Genomic DNA, 21,664 nt, shown 5'->3' on the forward strand with positions numbered 1-21,664 from the left:
CGACGAAGTGGCGACGTAAGCCTGCAGCCGGGCGGCTAAGCGCAATAATGCCCGGTGGTGTAACTCTCTGCGCAATAGATATGGTGACGTCGACGCAAACTGAAACGAAACGTAGGCGGCGGCGACGGCCTGTTGAGAGAACTGGGCCGCTTTGTTTATGCCCGAGGTTAGCCCCGTACACCTTCTTTCGTTCTATTATTCCTTTCTGGATCTTGCACGCAGCTTAATACAAATATAAGCCGCGTATGCCGGTTAAGGGGCACTCCTACGATTACGGCGCAATACTAGCCTGTCCGTGACACAGACGCCACTCGGTACGCAAACTGCGTTGTCCATAATTCAAGGTGTCGGAAGAAGTTCACTCAGAATTGAAGGTATAGCTTGCAGCGGAGTACACAATCGTGTTTAACCCATTTTTTAAATTTTTAACGCTGACAATTCCGACGTTCGCAGTGGCTCGTTGTCTCCTCGTTACATCATAAGCATGCACGCCACCTCACTCTCCCGTCCCCTTTATATGAACGGTCGCTTGGAGGCATCTGTCAGCGAGAGAGAGAGAAAACATTTGTTTCTAATGAGATGGGGAGACTCCCTCGCAGAGTGGAGCCCTTAGTTCAGGGCCGCATTGGCTCGCGCCACTCCACGTACACGCCGAATCAGCCGTCGCTGCTCTTGCGGGTCTAATCTGGTCAGCGCAGTCTCCCAGGAGTTAGGTGAATGAATGGGGCAGTGACCCGAAAGGTGTGGGCATTCCCAGGTGCAGTGATACACTGTGGGATTTGCTCCGCTGTAGGGACAGTATGAGGGCTATTGTGTAAGATTGAAGAGGTGAAGATAAAAAATACAACGGAATGAATTAGTTTGCAGCTGTCGCCATGCAGCGGCACCTTCTCGGTTAAGGTACTTATGTGATAGGTGCAAGTGTCTCCTGCTATCTCTATAATGTTGTAGTGTCTCAGCGTTGTTCAGTGTTTCTATCGGTGCGTTGTCGGGATTGGGCAGCTCTTCCAATGGCGCCGGGTTGGCGAGCTCTCGGCAAACCGCACTAGCACATTCGTTACCATCGAGAGGTAACGAATGTGCTAGTGCGGTTTGCGTGTCCAGGTGTTCCCATGATACGCACCCTGTGTGACTGTGTGAGGTGAAATGATGTAAGGATTCTATCAGTAACTTTCTATGTAGAGAGAGAGAGATAAAGGAAACAGAAAATTTAACGAGGACACAGCTCGCTTAGCTGCTTCCGACCGGTAAGAAGAAGCAGAAAAAAAAGAAAACGTCGCGAAATCTTACTGTTTTCTGAAATAAGCACACTTGTGCAAGCTATGCGCCTGCATTGTGCTGACGTTTCAAAGAGGAAAACTTATTTTTCAGCAGGAAAGTAAATATATCAAATAAAAGAAAACAGAAGAACAGAGATTCTGCATCTCCGCACTACACGCCGGAACACGCGGTAATTGTTCACCACTCCCGTTAATTAAATTACTTGAAATAGAAGCGTGAGAAACAACGCAGAACAGTGCGGTATTGTAGGCACTGCAGCGATCTCGTAGTTGCAAGTTCGCTGCGGTACATAAAATGCAGTACCCAAAGCTGCTCTACCTTAAGAGCACACAGCTGGTGCAAATGATTATAATGCAACTCGTGCTACTTGTGGACTCGCTAGTCAGGGCCTTTATTAGTTACATCCGCCTCGTAGTCGTTAAAACAATGTGATTATTCCTATTTACTTTGTCGCACAATCTAGATTACCGCTTTGGTGCTAGCCAGGCGGGCTTCCCACTTTTAAGCTCTCATGGCTTAAGCAGCAAAGCTCTTTTGCGACGTGCAAATTTTAAGCGCCCTCCAGCAAATAAATTCATTTTCCTGAGCTTCTCACCAGGAAACAAAACAACTATCGTGCGGCATCAGGTACAGCGATCCCGGAGAGAATGCATAGTAATGCATAATCTTTTTGACTTATTAATATAAATGAAACTGAGAAACGGGAACTAAATAATAAGAGCGCTCCGGCAACTCCCCCTTTCCTCTCTTTCTTTTTTTCACTGGGGTTGCTACGCGACATAAGGTCACTACGAAATTAAATATAAGCATGCAGGCCCGTTTCATGCAAATACTGCAACAGTGACTTAAAAGACTTGTGCTTCACAGTCCATCGTTCATGGTCTTCAACTTCATCCCCGTTCAGTTTCACACCTCTATATAAATGCACTTTCGGGAATTGTCGTTCCCCCCCCCCCTTCCAAAGCAAATCGCCCCTTGATAGTAACAACGGAACGAAACAAGCTACACGCTTTCAGACTAACTCCGAGACGCCGGCAAGGATATCCTGCTCAGCCGCAACTATAGGGTCTGGCAGTTCTCAAGCTTCCTCAAAGTCCCGAGTTTGGCTTATCCATAACCTAGCAGATTAAAAATGAAAGGAACAGTATCGTGAGCTAGGAAGCAGGACATTCGGGGAAAAAAATATGCAAATCCGCTATTTCAATTTTCGCACGCATTAGTTTAATTATCGCCTGTCGCACACACACGCGCGCGCGCGCATGCAACAGATTAGCGGCGGCTTGAAGAATCTAAGCGCCGTATAAGGACAAGTTTGTGCTGTCGAGAACTTCGAAATGACAGAACTCAAGTTCATTTCATGGAAGATTCAGATGGCAACGAAGAGTTTTGAGCGCACAGAGATTATCACTTTGTCTGTGCGTGTGTGTGCTTGTGCGAGTGTGTGTGTTTCGATGGGCGTGGAAATTAGCGGTGCTTGTGAAACAAAACATTTAAGTTTAACATTATCGCACCGTGCTGTTTTCTTATGACAAACGCGCGTTCCAGAAACTGGCGCACACTTTTCTGCCTCCACCGTTTTCTTTCGGTCGCTAGTTGCGCTTCGGCTGTATATTTGTGTTCAAGTCGTACAAATAAATACAGCATACGCGAAATATTCTAAATGCGAAATTCGTAGGATATATTCGCCAAAAGTGCTCCGTGTCAAATGTATTTTTCCTTAAAGCTCGCAGCGTATTCTGTGTGACTGCTGCCGACTTGTCAGAGGGACAATTTCCGAAGGCCGTACTACACTCGCAGCGCGACTCCAGCTGCATAGGTACATTCTCTAGGTACATTCTCGACCCGTGGGGAAGCACCACCTGCGCAGTGTGCACTGCGAAAGCGCTGCTTGTGTTTCCAAGTTCCACACCATCTGTAGCAAAACTTTCTGAATCGATTTAGTGTGCTCGCGTTTGTCTCGGAGTGCGCATTCTGCTTGTGTGCGTCTCACCGAACAACATGAGTAGCTTGCCATGCAATCACCCAGGCTAACTAACCGTTGCTTATAACAAAAAGGTTAAATTTCTCTCTCTCTCTCTCTTTATATGATCATGGAGCAATCACATAGCTGGAAAAACATATAAGAAACCTTTCTATGCGGTACAGCAGCACACTAAGAAATACGCCATAACTTTCCGCAAAACATTTCCTCTATAGCGTGATGCTAAATCCCTAAAACGGCAAGGGCATTGCGAGCATCAAGCACGGTGCCACCTTTAGAAATTTTTGAGCTCGGAGGGCTCACTGAGCTCTAAGATTACCAGCACCGTTCTTCGTGGTGGTGGGCAACACGAAGTGCTTATTGATAAAAGAAAACAGAGAGATAGTAAGAGAGAATGAGAAAGAAAAAATATCATGCAAACTTGGCGGCTTCCACGAGGCGGCTTCCACGAGAATGTATACCGCACGGATTCATAAGGCACGCTGGCCGGCATTCACATTAGCCGTGTCGCTATAGCGTCGCGAATGTTATTCTTTCAATACGCATATTTCTCTCGCGCACCTTCTTTCTCTCTTATCTGTTACCTTCCCCAACTAGACGGGAACGGGAAGAGAAGGTACAGTATTGCGCTGCTGCTAATACGCGACTGCCTAAGCTACGTGCAATGGCAAAAAAGAAAAAAAGAAAAACTATGCGCTGCGGTATACGGCCACCAGAGTGACACCGAAAATGGGCAAAGAGAACAAGAAAGTGGGGGTGGGGGTGGGGGTGGGCACGTAAAGGCAGCGCCGAGGAAAAGCGCGAGCGCTTCCCGGCGAACGGACGGGAATTCCAATTTAATGAGAGCTGCCGTACGTGGCACCCCCTAGCGGTTCGCCGGAGCGTAAGTGGGGTGGCGCACAGAGAGAGAGAGAGAGAGATTCGCGTGCCGTGCCGGCGTCAGCGGGGGAAAAAAGGCGCAATGCGCCGTATCCCCGTAAGACGGCCCCTGCATGTAAAACACGACAAATATATTATGCGCGCGATGGAGTCATTCGGAGTGCCGCCCATGGCCCGACGCATTTCCAGCCGCTCCCGACGACGCGTACGCGCAGGTTCCGGTGTTCTGCTACGCGAACGAGCGGCGCCGATGGCCGAAAAGCATGTGGGCGGCTCTGAGCTGCTGGAATTAATCAGCGGCCTGTTCCTACCTCCCTATTTCTTCTCCGTCAGCTTTTTTTTTTCTTTCTTTACTGGCCTCCTTTCAACGTGGCTGCTCGCGAGCAGTTCTCTTTAAATATTCTTACCTACTTAACGTGGACCTTAAGAATTAGAGAAAAATATAGCTGTTGATGCAGGCCGGTTCATTCGAAATGTAACGACGCGCATTTCGAAGCAATCTTCCAAATAGCGGGCTGGACGCCATCGTGGGTGGCTGAAATATTACAAGAATTTCACAAAATCATTGTTCACTGCTGCAAAAATATGCTCTACGCTGCGACCTAACATCGACTCCCTTACTGATTAATTACCTCCACTTTGCCTGAAAAGGTGCCATTCATTCACTCGATCCCTTTTTCATAATGAGGCAGAGGAATCAAGCAATTTTGATGTCATGGCTGCCACTGCTGCGACGTATCTGATGAAATAATATGCACATTCACCAAAATGTAAACATCTTTTCAGGCCCCGTACACGTCCCTTGTTCACACAATGGGAAGCAAAGAGAATGCATTTCCATTAAGCATAATTGAGATCATGCAGCACGCGTGCGCAGATGTTGGGCTGATTACCACGTTCCTGCTAATAGCTTGGCGCGTCGTCGGAATTTATAACGATCGTAACATGTATTTCTGTCCGTTATAGTTTCTTCGTGGCAAAAACAGAGGCGTGCTTTCTTCCTGTCATTTCTTTTCTTAAGTTTTCAGATTCGCCACTGAAGGCTGCGCCACATTCTTTGCACAGGCGACATCAAGATATCTTCGTCCTTCGAGGAGGTCCCCCACGTACACTACTTGACCAAGTAAATTTGTGGAAGGAATATGCGGCCATCCTAATCGCGAAATAGTCAGGCGAAAAATGCATAGCCCCCGTGATCGGGTGGCAGGCGAGGCAGCCCACATCGCCCGATCTTGAAGGCCACTAACCGCGTACGTAGGGGATAGCAGCAACTCTTGAATTTAGCTCGATTTTCCTTTACGTACAGCTGAAGGGTCACAAGGTCTTGCTGAAGGACTTGGTGAAGGGCTTGCTTGCTGAAGGGCTCCCTTTTGTTTGTCACTATTTGGTCGATGGGCGCTGCGGCCCGACGTTCTCGTTCCATTATCAGTTGACGCGGGTCGCTGTTCCTGACCAGGTCCTTCCGCACAGTGCTCACTTATGTTTGCGCGTTGTATAGAAAGCGAACAAAGACGGAATGCACGATCGAACAGTAGTGATGAGACAGTATTTGCAATCCTTGTGGTTTACGTAAAGAAAAGACAAGGGTCCACCGCAAGCCCCCATGCGTGGGAAGATAGCTCCATTTTCCTTTCCGCACACCTGAAGGGTCACAGACGCTCCGTGGCCTCATCACTATTCGACAGTGCCTTGCGTTTTTGCTCGACGCCCTACAAGGAGCCAAGTTGATAATGCTGGAAAATATGCGCGTGAATCCGCTCGGCCAGCATTCGGTTTGATTTCGATCGAGTTCGACCCAGCTTAGGAGTTCGATCGAGTTGGGCTCATACGCGAAACTGCCCGTGTGGCAGTAGCATTGAACAAAGGAGAAAGCCCTTGACACTGGTTCCGCGTTTTCGTCATGAAATTCCCTGAACATAAAACATGGTCATGAAATTCCCTGAACATGCCCTGTGTTCAGCACGAGAAACCACCAGGTAATGAGGCGGAGCTGCTCCGATGATATGGGCACGCTCAATACACCAAAAAGATGGAGTAAAGTGAACAGTGTTGTAGGTGTTACGAATAGTTACGGACTTTATATGAAGGAGTTTTCTTATCGACCATGCGGAAGTTCAGGGTTGTCGGCGGCATGGCAACAGCTTTAGGCAGCTACTTTCTTTTTCTTTGCACTCAGTCCGCAGCGAATGTGAGGACATGCGAGCGCGCGTACCTGGTTCGAGCCTAGTGGACTGGACAATCCGGCCTGCCACCAGTCCGTTGGGATGACCATTCGTGACCAGTGCCATGTGGAGCTTTTCCTTTTGGAGAAGCCGCCGGTACACCTTCGGTATCTTGTTCCACACGGCGCAAACCTGCACGGAGACGAATATTTGTAACAGGTTACGAAAGGTTAGTTTATTTCGTCGAGTCACCCTTTATGAGTGATGCTACACTAAAGGTTCCCATCGTAGAGTTTTGGGTGGCAATACTGAAGGATTCTTTTGCAATATTATATTTGTGCTTTTTTATTTACAGGTACGAATTTCAAAGATGACTTGGCCGCTTTATGCGATGCCGGGTACTCTTCGGTGCCATGCAAATAGAAAGAAAAAAGTAAGTAAAAGCCGAAAACGCACGTACTAAGATTAACAGCCGAAGAGCATGAAGACAAAGTTATACAAGCGAGCAAAGAACGGCGAAGGACAGAGCATGAGAACACATACAAAAACGCGTGCATAACAAGTACAGCTGTGGGTACAGCAGGCCTCGGTACAACAGGCATGATTATTTCTTTAAAAAAAAAAGAAACGAAAACAATGAGAACCGCGACACGGCCTGGGACAAGTATTAACTATTGTTTAGTACAAGTTCGTATGCAGTGCTTGTCCATTTACGTCAAAAGGAATCGCAATATACGTGTCGTCCTCGGCTGCGCCAGACCACCAGAATGGTTTCAAATAAAAAAATACACGCCCCTGTCTGTCACTGGTCTCCTGATGAGCGCACCTGGCACCGTGACGATATCCTGCTTAAGTTACATTGTCCGAGCACAAATTAAAAGCACGATCACTGTATATGTTTGCGTCATAATCAGAAGCGCGTAAGTATAATACACGCTCGCGTGTTAACGTTGTATTACTTTACGTCTCCAACTTTCATCTCTACCGACTTGACTTTACATTGAAGCTGCATACTTTATCGCACTTCTCCCGCCATGATACAACTTTACTCTGCCGCCTCTGATTAGGGGTGGCATTTACGAAAGCCTACTCCTTCCTTATTGTAATGTAAGACACACCTATCTGCGACTCATGCAACTGTGAAGAGTCTATCAATCCCCTGTTGCGCTTTTGTGATCGTAGTGACATCGAACGCGACGTTCTGCGGAGTGTGCTAAGACGATTAGATAGCAGACCATTTCCACGGACAAAGATTCTTGCAGCATGGGTCCACGCGTCGCAGGCTCACAAAGCGACGCGAGCATTGCTACCATTCATGAAATCGACTGGTATTAGTAACTGATCGTAGGCGTGATTTGATGAACAGGGCGTCTTAGCGCTGATAATACCTTCCTTTTTCCATCTCCTATCTTTCTTGTGATCCCTTAACCCCCTTCCGTCCGCGTAGGGTAGCAAACCGGACGCGCGTCTGGTTTACCGACCTAACTTTCCTTCCTTCCTTTCCTGCTTCTGCTCCATTACCTTACCAACAAAAGCGTTCAGCGTTTAAGCAAGTGCCTGCGCGTCTTCTCTCATAAAATTTTCCGGCGCACGCCTGCCGAACTACACTCTCACGTCGATAACGTGTCTCACTGTTGTACGCCTTCCCCTATCACGGCAAGTAGAGGAAAAACAAGGGCCGGCTCGCAGACGCGATGGAGAGAAGTTCAATATCGCTCGCCCGGTATACTGGTAGCTGCAAACCGGCAAACACAAAGCGAGGCCTTCGCCGAAATTCCCGCTTCTCCTCCGACTCTCCCCCCCCCCCCTTCTCCTTCTCCAAAACACAACACCGCCCTTCTTTTAGACAGGCACGACAGGCCTAGGAACATCGCAGCGAGCGCGTCTTCGAGACAATGGTCGATAATGGGAAGAGCAAGAAGATTGGAGGAGGAAGTGTAAAGGAAAGAGTGGCAGAGCAGGAAGTACATGGAGCACAGACCTGTGTGCGCCCAACGGAAGTAGACGAAGAAAGTGTGGAAAGAGGATAGTGGTGGAATAGAAAGTATAGAAATAAGTTGAGAATGAATATATAGCAGGTAAAGCTGTCGGAGGAGAACTAGAAATAGAAGCAGCAGCAGCAGCATTAGTTGTAGGAGTAGTAGTAGTAGTAGTAGTAGTAGTAGTAGTAGTAGTAGTAGTAGTAGTAGTAGTAGTAGTATAGAGAAGAGGAGGCGGAGAAGAAAAACAGAAGAAGGAAGATAAGGGCGAGATAGGCAGATCGAAAGTAAATGTGAAGGTAGCGGAAGAGGAGACGTAAGGAAAAGAAAAAGAAGGAAAACGAGAGAGTTAAAAAAGAAGAGAGTGTCGGAGCGGGAAGACAGCTAGAGGGAAAATAACACCACGCTGGAACACGAACCATAAAAAATTCGCCGAGGATTACGATACTCACTAACGCAAAATTTCAGCGCAGCTCTCGACGTGTTTTCATTTCGCGATGTGTTGTCTGGCGTGGAAAATCTCTCTCGTGTGGCACGTTGCAAACAGAACGGAGTGTGGCGCGACTGCCTCGCTAATAGGGAGATCGCGAGAGGCAGCGCGTGGGTGACGCGCGGGTGCGATTCACAGCAGCCGACGCATGCAGTGTTCTGTTTCCATATATGAAATCGGTGGGCGCGCTCGCCGCACGCCATCGGCGAACAGACGACGGCGCGCTACTCTGGCGCCATCTAGTAGCGGTCTTCGCCGCAGAGCCCGTCTTGCGCGGCACCACTCTCTCTTTCTCACGCTTTCGCCATATCCTCCTCCTCCGCTTACCTCCTCGCGCTCTCGTCGATATCGCCGTCTTTCATCCCCCCTCTGCGTTCCGCGTTCGCTCTTTCATCCTTCACTCGGTTACGCCGACGCCGACGCTCAACGCAGAAACGGACGCCTAAGAGTTACGCTCTCAGAAGACGGGGTAAAACCATGCTTGTACAGAAGGACGTAGTATGATGAGAAGGCGGGAGAGGGTAAGCATAAGAGAGGCGGAAGTACAAAGACACATACCTGAGTGCTGTTGTCGGCGGACAGCGTGTTCTTGTTGGCCACTTCGTGCTCCTGGACAATATAGCCCTCTTCGTTCGTGATGAGGATGCTGGTGACGGGTGTGGGACTGCAACGAAAAAGAAAAAAGGAAGTGTGGAAGTGTTAAGCGAAAGTGAAGTTATAAAGGGTCACGAGCACCGACTTTTGTGCGAGTTGCTTTTGCGTAGCAGAACAAGGTCAAGCGCGCACAAACAAGGACAGAGGGAGGCGTGGCGCTGGTGTTGTCTACGCCTTCCTCTGCCCTTTTTTGTGCGCGCTTGACGGTGTTCTTTGATAAAGGGTGATGGGCACCGCAACAAAAAATCGACAAAAGAATGAAGGAGCACTCTGCATATGCACATTTCAGGCCATATTAGGACACCTGATATAGTTAAGCTTAGCGCCCTATGCGCCTTGCTCCATGCAACTTATAGCGTTAATACAGATTTTGTATATTTTTCCCGATTGCAACGTGAAAAAACAAAGTGGCAGCACTGTCCTTACAAACTTGCCAAATCTCTTTCTTTTAGGTTCTTTTCGATAAAAAGATGAGACAACGAATAAATCAGTCACATAAAGCCTACAGAGAATTCATTCATCAAGCTGTTGTGCGTCCACCAAGGCCTTTTCGATTTCTAACTTCTGACCGTGAACATGCGTCCTTTAATTATAGTCTCTTTATTCTGGTAACTTCCGATCATGGTGCCATCGCACAGTCATTTGATAAAACGTTTACAGCTTATACGATAACATCAGAAGGAATTACCAGACTTTCAGTGTGCTGCACAACTTCATTAATTCTGCTTGGTGACGATAGAAGCTATGTTGACGGGACATTATCGATGATTCTAAGACTACAGCCCAGTTCATTTTTAGCCATTCGAGTTATTTTTTAAAAGCTTGACCTAACCTTACCAACATGGATAAGGATCGTATAATAATTGAACTTTTCGTACCAGGATGGTCCTGGGACTCGCTAGCAACACGCCTCCGTCTGGTTAGCGCTAGCTGTGTGCACGAGAGCATGGAAAGGACATCATCTATGCGTGACCTCGTTAATATTGCTCCGGTGTACTGAAACAGTTGGGTAATTCTGCGCTTTTACAGATCGATGTTCGAAACGAGGCCACCCGTCAACTAAATCTGGATACGGCCCTGTAAAGCAACAAGAAAGCTTCCAAATTCCATCAATTTTGCCTTAGGAAGTAAAGCCAAAAGTCTCCTAAGCACACTGATAATTCTCACCACATTCCGGGCATTGCGCATTAAGCAATGGAGTGTGTTCTCTGTTTATTCGCACGTACTGCCACAAACACAATGAATTCGAGGAGGTAAACGAAAGCAATCTGCCTCGGCTCCTGAAGATGCTTCAGCATAGACATGTGAGGCTTGTCGAACATAAATAATCGCGCTTAGTTTTCAGGTTGCTCAGTCCAGATAGGTTGACAGCTCTGAGTGCTTCTTTTTCGACAGTTGTCGTGCTAATACCACAATCGTCGACGTATACCGTCACCTAGGATTAAAAGCATTAATCTGACCCCAAAGATGCAGCCTTAACCTAAGAGACGGTAACTAAGACGGAAGCGCGTACGGAAACGTAACCAAAATAGCGATAACACATAAATTTCCCGCCGTTCGTTCACCAAATATGAGGTCCTACGCTGCAACTCGCTGCTCTCTAAAGACCAGTCAAAGAACTGTGAAATAGTCTGAACTCGTACATGACCAATTTCGCACGAGTCCGAGATCATCTTCCGGGATGTTTCTCGGGCGTCATCTATCGGGTAAAAGCATTTTAGGGGCGAAAATCACGACAACGTGTCTCTCGCAGCCGTTAGATTGCTTTCCTTTCTCTCTTTGTCCATGTATCCCACTGGCAATAGGGCCAACTGCCCTGCGTGCGATGGCATACCCACCCTAATACATGTAACCTGTGAGTACACTAAGCGCCCTCATAGGCCACATAGCAATAACACAATGGAGCAGTGGAGGACACAGCTCGCCCGTTCCGACTAGGCAGGACAAAAGTCCTTAATTAGACAGGTCAGGCAGGCGGCAGAGGCCAGTGGGGCCCTGGGCTGGGGGGCTCCGACAATATCTCTTTCTGTGAAATTAGGTTTCTGTAATATATATATATATATGTGTGTGTGTGTGTGTGTGTGTGTGTGTGTGTGTGTGTGTGTGTGTGTGTGTGTGTGTGTGTGTGTGCGCGTGTGTGTGTGTGTGTGCGTGTGTGTGTGTGTGTGTGTGTGTGTGTGTGTGTGTGTGTGTGTGTGTGTGTGTGTGTGTGTGTTTGTGTGCACGCTGCCAAGCGGCTTTCAGCCCTAATGGATTTTCCAAGGCAACGACTCCCACTTTCGGCTTAGCTTACTTTATTTCCTGTGGCAGATAAAAATAAACGTGTTGAAGCTGATTTCGGGACGTTGAATTGCCAAAAAACCACAATCGACTACTTTCTTCTTTTTACTTCGTGAGCAAGGAAGCCACAAAGAAGGTGTTTGAAACAGTGTCTAACGGTAGTTTTTCTTTTCTTTAATATCTTATCTTCAGGGGAAAATTATTTCTAGTGATTACGGTAAACGCGCACGCCAGTGTAGCTTTACACAATAGGTAGGTGCCACAAACAAAAGTATGAGCTGCAATCGTGTTGTCTAATTTTGTTCCATCTTTCCACGCAGTCCCCAAGTATGACACATGATTGCGCCATAAAGACACATGATGGCGCCATAATCACTCAGTCATTTGACCAAGTGTCGTAGCTATACATGCCATAATAGTGATATTGTTACCAATAATACGGATTTTTAATAATTGGTGCCCCTGCGCGGCAACCGTATGCTCTTTTGCGGCGGGATCGTTCGGAAGTGTCATCGTTACCATTATTCTCCCTACCTTGTAACTCCAATAAGCGTTATTATCCCTTAGATATTGGCAAAAAATACATTTGACAATTTTGGACAGTGAATTTTCGAATCGATTACGAATTGAATAGCAAGGGCTGACCTGTTCGTATTCCAAATTTTGGATGTTGTCACATTCCTACTAGGTAGAGAACTTGAAAGGAATTTTTTACTCGTTCTTTCTTATTTCTTTTTTTCAGCACGTTTCTGTGCGTCTTGACGCATTAAGGAATCGTCGCCGCAAGGCACACGTGTCATGCTGTGAAACGCATATGCTGCCATATAGTGCCGGGTTCCGTATTTGTCGTACCCCAAATGTACCTTCGAGGTTCCCACTAGATCCGACTCCTCTCTCTTTCTCTCTCTCTCTCTCTGTATATATGTATGTGTCTGCGTGCAGGTACTTGCGTGTTATATATATCCTGCCTAAGTTTATTGTTATTCGCCTACTACGATAACTGAAAAAGAGACTGCAGACACCATAGAGAAATCTGTTTTCCATTTCGCCTCAGACTTGTCTCGCTCTACCCGCAGGGTCTGCAGGTACCTCAGGTTGGGGTAGGCCATAGCAGTAAACACAGGATCGTAAAGAAACAATTGTGCCCTTCTTCCTGACGGCTCGGGAGTTTTCCTTTTATTACAATATGAAAGAAACTGATGTTTTCTCCAGTCAGACTGCAAACTTCGCACTAAAGCTGTATATGGAAGGGCGCCGCAGACGTAGGGTAACAAAAACAAACCTGTCCAGAATTTGCGCTTCGCAGGATAAGGAACAAAGAGGAAATGTGAGCTGGCGTAGCATCGACGGGTTTTTTTTTTGCAATCGTTTTATGCGATAGCGCAGATTCCATTGAGCAGACGTCTGGTTTTCCAACCGAAGCAGAGAAAGGTAAACAATGAAAGCCTACGATCGCTCGAATATCACGGGTAACGGTAAGCTTTCCAGAAATATGCGGTGAGGAAAAAAACCAGCCAAGGTACAGTAGCACAGGCTACCTTGTTCTATTATTTTTCTCGCGCGAAGTTTTTTTTTTTTTTGAACCGTGACAAAGGCAAAGGCTTTCGCATCTTTTGTGTCTGTATGCGTGTATTTTTCTCGTCTCTCGCCTGCGACGTACGCTCTACGAAACAAAATAATCGATTGGCGTGGGCTTCTTCTTCGTCTCAGTGCGTCCTTTTTACAGATTACGATTTATTGGACATTTGTTCGATAAGATGATAGTAACAAGTCTCGCGACTACTTAACTGTTTGACAGCCACACAATTTCGCCTAAATGTTTGGAAGACAAAGAAAATATACAAAAACGCTTGTCATATTTTGCAGGTTTTCACCGACGACTTCCACGCAGAGTTGAAGGCTTACTGCGAGATTATATTGAGTTCCTTGTTAACTTCTTTGTTGATCAACAGAGGACGAAGTAGATAAGCCTCCGCCTGAAGCAAACCTCTAGACAAGAGAAAATCGCGTCCACCAGGGCAACAAACAATCCCCGAAGTTGGCTAATAAGGATAATAATAACAGCAAAGAAAATAGCCCTTAAAGGCGTAGTATGCTTGCGCATCGACTTCCTGAAGTGGCGGCCTTAAATTTAAAATGCCTGAGGTGCATTTTTTCCTGTACGTTTTATATTTCCTTCGGCACAAAATCATAGCGACCGCTATTGGATCGTGTTCGTGACCTCACGGTCATCGGACTTTCCTGAAGTCATAACCTCCCGCGTACCCAATATGCAGAGTTGAAGAGAACGCCCCTTGTAGAGGATGAAGCAATGTAAACCTAAAACGATTGAAATATCATCAGGTTCACAGGAGTACAGTGTGGAGAAAGGGCAGGCATAAAAACACGGACGCAAGTAGAACGACCTGCCAGTTGACGGTCGACGTTTGTGTCGTCCTTCTCTGAGCATACTTGCAAGCCTGCCTCTTCATACTATCACCGATCACCGAAAGCTTGCTGGTCAAGGTTCCGTTCCCGACGGCACTACCTATATGGAGCGCGGTCACAAGCAAAAAAGAAAGCGGGAGCATTATCGATTCTGATGCTTCGGACACGGTTGCCGAGGCTTCCTTCAACCCGTCGTCGATCGTTATAGGTGCCGACACCCTCTGCTCTTAAGGACCCCGGCACAGTTAACGACGTTACACGGCCCAACACCACGCCAACCAGCCGGCTTGGATCGAACGCCATCACCGAGTCGTCCGGTTTCTTGGAGCAACTCGCTGTCTGCACTCGATCTCGCTAAGCCTCGCAATATTGCGATAGCCAGATCGGTCGGGAGACTTGGGGACCTAGGCTCGCATTCACCGAGCACTTGGTATCGGGAGAGGTGGTTCGTAAGGACCAGCAAGGACAAATAAATACTCACAGTTAATATCACGGACGACAGGCGAAGAGCAAAACGAGTGGCTATGTCTCGAATCAGCCATTAGAGGTGTTTTTTTTTTTCGAAGTACGCATTCTCTTACTCTATCCTAGCCGGTCAGCGCACGAAGACGGTACGCCGGCATAATTTCTGCCGTGAAGGGCAGATATAAGTAAACGAAAAACAATAAAGACAACTCCGCGCGCGTGTCTGCAAGAGACGTCACGTTGTCTGTGTGAAACGAGTCATCAACACGATGGACGGCAGCCGACTGTAACTACGCCTGGCCGACTGGCCGACTGTAACGACCACCTGGCCTCTTTGCATTGCAGACCAATTCCGCCTAGACTCCGCCGACGCTTGGCAGCTTGGTGTTCCCGGTCACACCTGCGGTAGCCTCTGCGATTTCGTCTGCGATTCGCACTGGAGTGGCTGACAACGCCGCGTTTGATGACAGTAGTCGTGAGGAGACTCTTGAGCTCATTCTTTTTTCTCTTTAAGATACCGGGTGCAGGGACTATTGCAATCTCGCGTTGATAAGCGACCACATTATATGCAAGAATCATTCTGGAATGCTGACCCCTCTTAGTCTCAGCAAAGTGTGACGACGATATCTTTAACGTAAAGGTGGCTGCGCGCATGTATACTTGTGCGATGTATCTCTCTCTCTCTCTCTCTTTCGTGTTCTGCTCCTGCAACCTCCTTCTCCCCGGTCCCTCGATGCAGTGTACCAAAGCATACAAGCTGGGGCCGAATAGACAAATCGTTGTGTTCTTTGCCACATGGCTGGTAGTCAGCATCAGAACTGATCAGCTGCATTACGCGCGCGCGTATATATATATATATATATATATATATATATATATATATATATATATATATATATATATATATATATATATATATATATATATATATATATATATATATATATATTGTGTGTGTGTGTGTGTGCTGCCGACCCCCGGCAGCATTTGTAATATTTTGCACGCGATCTGCATAATCATGATGTCACTCAATTTCACCAATAGTAAAAACAAACAAAGGACTGGCCAGCAACACTAATGTTCCTACGGTTGAAACAGCGTTGTGAACTCAATCAGCGCACAGCCAACGCGCAGTTTGACATCCGTAACACTGCGCGGTTTTAAAGAGGCTACTCTTCTCGCAGACGTCCTTTCTTTAGCCTGTGCAAAGCACTCCCACGCGGGCCATTCCAAATGGTCCTCCCTGAGCTGGAAGATATGGAAAATTACTCCGGTACCGTCCGCCGGAATGAGAAAAAAAAATGTGCTCCTTCCCACATTTCTTCTTTCCGCCTTCGCAGCAATAATAAATGGGCGGCGCCAAGAATTGCGCTTATAGGCTCGTTTTCCCGATCCGTCGGAATAAATGGATGGCAGCACGTCGAGGCTAGTGGTTGAGACGGCTTCTTTTGCACGAGTGCACACGAGAATATTCCATGCATCGTTCATAGCCTGCCTCAACGTGGCTTGCAATTTCTGAGTCGAATTTTTACGCTTTGGAGGAAACTATTGGGCACGTTCGCGGATCGGCGACATCGAAATTCTTTGCATGCAGCTTCACCCGCAGAAGTGCTGCCCGGCGAATACTTCATGGGTATACTTTGTGGCGCAAAATACATTTCTGGAAAAGAGACAGAAGAAAGGGAGACAGTGAAGCGCCAACTGTCTTCACTGTCTCCCTTTCTTCTGTCCCTTTTCCAGAAATGTATTTTGCGCCACAAAGTATACCTAGGAAATCTAAGCACCAACTTGCCCAAGAAGAAGTCCTTTTGGAATACTTCATGCCCGTGGCGTACTCATAACTGCTTTCCCCGTCTGTGACTAGTGCAGCGTACTTTCAGGCTGAATAACGGAGACTGTTGAGAGCACCTCGTCACGAGTGTCAATGTGGTTGAAAGTTTACATCAGCCTTCGTGCGGAGGAGGGGCGGGGGATGATTTCTCTATGCAATGGCCTGATGAAAACATATCTGCTCTCCTGAAAGGACCAAAACGATTCATGCATACATTACTTCACGCTCAATAGGATGTTTAGCCCCACCGATTACTATAGGTTCTCGAAACCGCACGCAGCCTGCATGGTCTCCTATATATAGGACGCTGCTGTTTAAAACGTTGTAAGTGGCGGAGCTACGAAATTTTAACTACTGACAATAGATACTCTGTCGTATGTGCATCTTGTCTCTTATGGAATGTAATTCCATTCTCGGCAATAATCAATTGCATTTCAGTTCTTATTTGTAAGTTTGTTGTCATGAGGAGGTGCCGTCATGCAAGTCCCAAAATCCACGGTGTTGAAGCAGTCGTTACGCAGAAGCGACTAGATACACACTTATCAGAGTTTGCCCAGGGAAGAGAGAGGGCCTTGTGGATACAGGCTGTCAAACGCAAGCTTTTACGCAAGAACTGTGAGGAGTTAGTGCCCATTAAAGAAATGTACTACACGTAGTATATTAGGCATATATGGGTTAAGCGACTTGTGCGCATAAATTTATGATGACACGTGGTACGACTAAGGCACAACTCTACCACGTTGCGCTTTCACGCATGTACGTAGCTCAGAAGCCTCTTCAGAAAGCTTGGCCAGAAGGGGCTGCAGGGAAGCATATCATCGCTACGATAGCATCGTATCAGAATTTATAGTTAAGCGATTTATTGTAGTTAGCATGTTACCAGTTTGTTCACAATGCGCTGCTGAACTTCTTCAGGTTCCCAGGTTAACACGACAGCAACAAGGCACACAGCGTGTTACTCCCGGATAGCATGTGTTTTCTTTTGTTTTTTTTTTCTTTCTTCGCAGTGCTTATCTCCTTTTTTCAATCTTCCCCCTTACGCATCCACCCAGGAAAGGCAGCCAAATGTATACTTCCGGTTAAGGTATATTTTTTTAAAATCCTTTTCCCCTTCCTCTTCATCAGTTTCTCTCTTCCCCTTTCTCACTGTAGAGCCCAAACTAAGTCCTTCGTAAACTCCCTGCTTTTTGTTCGTCTACCTATGTTTCGCAAGAGCTTAAGTCAAGACGTCCACGCCAGTCAGATTATTGATGGGACCGCTGCGGCGTTTTAGGACGAAGCTAAAAAGATGGCAACGGCGGAAGTCGCCAAACGCACTGCACCTGTTGTGGTAGACGCCGATGTGGAGGTCCTTCTTGATGTACGTCAGGTAGCCGACAGCCGCGACGGTCGTAGCCACGATGGGGTACGAACCGCGGCCAGTGAGGAGCGCACTGAACTCTGCGTAAGAAAGGAAAAAAGGGGGGGAAAAACCGATTAAATCAAACGCGTGTATAAGGGAAGTGCTCGGGACCTGTACAAAATCCTTCCCCAGGGCAGGTCACTTCGTTGTAAAGGTAGCGCACCGCAACCCTAACAACAGAGCAGGCTAATCCCGTAAGTTCGACAAAAGAGCACCATTAACGCAAATTCAAGAGAGACTTGGAGAAACAAACCGCTATTCATTTATGGCCACATTTCATCTGGCAGAATGTCACAGCACTTGCCAACGTCATTGCAAGGAGGTTCATAGTACGCTCAGCAGCGACGCGCGAAAAGCGATGCAGAGTAAAGCCGCGGGTCATCGTCGAATATTGCTATCGCGTATTCTTTGCACCTAAGTTCATGGTTCGTTTGCACGATGCTCGCAACTGTTTCCTTCGTAGATAAGCCGCGCCCTTTCCAACATACAGATGGCTTTAAAAACGTCTTCAGCAGTCAGTTACGATTATATTGTCCCGTCGTCATTAAATGCGACGTATTCGTCATCCGTCGTGTCCGCTGACGCGCTAGAAGCGATTCCTGAAATAATGCCGCAGGACTACTTGGGACACCGCACGCACGCCCGTCAAGTGCGTAGTTAGCGAGCTGCCGTAAGTTCTAGCGTATAGGACGCACTACGATGACGACTGCGGAGAGCGCCGGCGGAACCGCGACGTGGCGTTCGTTGTAAAGCCAAAGATTAGCTACCGGTGGAAGCAACGCTCTTTCGTTGTGCAGGAAAATTCGTTGTAAAGGCTTTCGCAATACGCATTAAACACAGGAATTCATTCGCGACATAATCGACCCTTCGTTAAACAGGTCATTTCACTGTAGAGGCGTTCGTTGTAGAGGCGCGCGTCCGACTGAACAAGGATTTCGTTCGATATCAGCCCACGCGCATCTTTCATCGACTGTTCCGCAAGGCTGTTAGGGCACAAATTATCGGCGCTTGTTTGCAGGGCGTGTGAGTCAACATAACAACGGCATTTTTTTTTTCATTATTTCTCATTTATTTATTTCAAACATACTCGCACCTTGCACACAAAGAAATGGCGAGAGAGAGTACTTCACATAGCTTAAATGAAGAAAACAGATGAATTGAAGAGCAGGGCTTAAGAGCCATCAGCACAAGAAGTTACCCAAATGTTGCGTTACAAAAGATCAAATCCTTGAGATCCATGACGGCTAGAAGTAATCAAGCTGAAATACAAGCGTCTTAGTGCGTCGACGAACGGATCACGGTAATTTTTGTTGAATACCTCACTCAGGCCTCTTTGGGGGGGGGAGGGCGGGGGCAAATACCGCCCCCCCCAAGTGCCATCTGGTACGCAAGAACGCTAGCGACTGCTGAGTCCGTTGTTCCGTGCATGGGAGCGGCGTATGGCTTCGTCAAAATAAAGCTAGGGCCGTGACTAGGGTTCCTAGATGTTTTAACGCGATAGCATTAGAAAGCGCGCTCGAAGAAAAACCTATCTGTGTCAAAATTAGAAAGAAATCACAGGTTTCCTTGCTCAGTTTTTTTTTTTCTGAAAAAGCTTCGTTAAATTGGGTTTGACGCAAGCTAGTTTCGGTAATTCGGGCTGATGACAACACTGAACCTTAAGGGTACTTGCCGAGGAATGGAACTTCCTTCTTTAGATCGGAAATTTCGTAAAATCGGGTTTCGCTAGATCGAGTATAACTGTAGTCGCATTGTAATTGCTCCATTCGGCAATGCATCCAGTATACATGTGGACCTCTTGTGCCAGTAATTCATACAAACGGGCCCGTGTCGGAACCGCCAGCGCCATCGACGCTGTCACAATAGACCAGATAAATCACGTTATATCGCAAAACACAACCGCACAGCGTGACGCAATACGAGTAGCGCACCACTGGGTCTTGCACTGGTTTATCCTTTTAAATGGCGTATGTCAGGAAACATCCTGGGAAAGCAAGCTTGCGCTTTCGCAAAATCCCGCGACGTGCAACTCGATATCCACACTTAAAGAAGTATTCGCTTGAGACCCGAAAATTTCTCGCACATGCGCCCCAATCGCGTTTCCTCCCGACCAAGTAACAATACGCGAAGGTTAAAAAACACAAAGAAAACAAAGCATAGGCAACCAGCACAACGCAAGTCGTTGCGTGAGCATCAAACACCTCGGTCAGCACGGAACGCCACGAACATTTTTTTTACAGTTATGCTTCTTTCTTTCTAAAGACGCCCACTGTCTTCAGTCAGGACACGGACGTGACCGACACGGCTTTCTCGGAGGCGGGAACTCACAAAGGCGCTGTGCGCACCATTAGCAGAGCTCCTGCGAGCGAAGCGAGGAGAAGCCTTTTTTTTACAGGTGACGAAAGACCCAGCGGGAGACTTAGGATTAGTAGACCGCACACTGGACGAGGTGCCTATTTAGATAAGAGCCATCTGAAACCTAATTTACATTTCCCCCTCTGCCTAGCTTTTCTTTCTGGTTCTGCAGCGCTGATCTCCTCAGAAAGAAACAAAAACGTAAAAGTGCTGCATGAGCTTTATTTTTTTTATTCTGCATCACTAAAGAAGCGTGCATACAGCCTTGCGGAATGGAAAGCAAGAAGGAGGAAGCTAACGTGAGTTAGGCGGGGAAGCCGAATTCACCGATTTTTCGGCACTAGGGGGTTAACATCATACCCGCCGCATTGTCTCAGTGGCTACGTACGCTGCGCCGCTGACCGCGAGGTCGCGGGTTCGGTTCCCGGCGAGTTTGTGACGAGAAGAAGCTTTATCAGTGCAGCCGACAACGATGCACCCACCGAACGTGGGCCATTCACAAGCACGAGGACCAGTGAAAGGTTGGTTCACTGTCGGGCTGCCGACAGTCTTGGCTTCAAAAACTGTGCACATTTATGGTACGTCCACACTAGCGACAAAAACGCGCGCGACACAACGCGCGCGGCGAGCGGTGCTGTCGCGCGCGGCAAGATTCACGAAAAGCGGCAGCAACGCGCGGCAAACGCGCGAATGGGTGCGAGACCTATTTTTCGCGGCAGACGCGAAACGTCCACCAATCAGAAGCGAGCCGCTTTGCGAGCCGCGCTGTTGTGGCGCCACCTGTCGCATAAGCAAAGAATCATAATCTATGGGCTCTGAGACTGAACAGTGACACGCGCGCCGTAAAATCTCAGAGGCCATTTCCAGTCAAGGGGGCTGTTTTTGTTAAGCCTTACCACACCGCCACTGAGGCGTCGACGAAGAATTCGCCTCGCAATGGAGGCGTTTTTGGAAACCGTTCGCGGGTATGCGTACCTCTATGATAAATTGAGCGTCGGACAAGGAGCTGCGCGCCAACCGCTGGCACATTATGGACAGCAGTTTGGCATGACAGGTGAGTAATTGGTGAAGGTGGGGAAGCAGAGTGTGCGCCTGGCCCTCAGTGTCCCTGTACCGCACTCAAAACTTTCTCGTCCGCTGTCTGGCACGTCGGCGTCGCACAAGTAAAGAACAAACAAGTATTATAGTGTACACAGTCACCAGTAGCTCCTCGTCCGTATCCGACATGCCTGAGCGTGGCCGGCAGCGGCGCAAAAAAACACAGACACTTCCGATGGAAGACGAAATGGGCAGAACGGAGAGCGCGTTGTCGCGAGAAGTATCGAATGGAACGAGACAACGCGGGACTCCACGGGCCGCTGCCGCGTGCCGCAAAACGCGACTGTGGACTTGCCCGCACGCGTCTGCCGCGCGGGCGCTTGCCGCGTGCGGCGTGTCGCGCGCGTTTTTGTCGCTAGTGTGGGCGTACCATTACTGCG

General features: G+C 47.8%; 1 protein-coding gene across 3 annotated transcripts in view; it reads right to left on the bottom strand.

Annotated features, from left to right (window-relative positions):
* sog (short gastrulation) overlaps positions 1 to 21,664 on the bottom strand; it is a 309,402-nt gene that overhangs the window by 45,828 nt on the left and 241,910 nt on the right. For all 3 annotated transcript variants that reach the window (XM_070534431.1, XM_070534430.1, XM_070534429.1), the window contains exons 5-7: positions 17,752 to 17,869; positions 9,331 to 9,436; positions 6,354 to 6,495 (exon numbers count right to left, since the gene is read on the bottom strand). In XM_070534431.1, coding sequence (XP_070390532.1) covers positions 6,354 to 6,495; positions 9,331 to 9,436; positions 17,752 to 17,869 — 366 coding nt within the window. The remainder of the gene's footprint in view (positions 1 to 6,353; positions 6,496 to 9,330; positions 9,437 to 17,751; positions 17,870 to 21,664) is intronic.

Source organism: Dermacentor albipictus, chromosome 2 (assembly GCF_038994185.2).
Source record: "Dermacentor albipictus isolate Rhodes 1998 colony chromosome 2, USDA_Dalb.pri_finalv2, whole genome shotgun sequence".
Taxonomy (NCBI): domain Eukaryota; kingdom Metazoa; phylum Arthropoda; class Arachnida; order Ixodida; family Ixodidae; genus Dermacentor; species Dermacentor albipictus.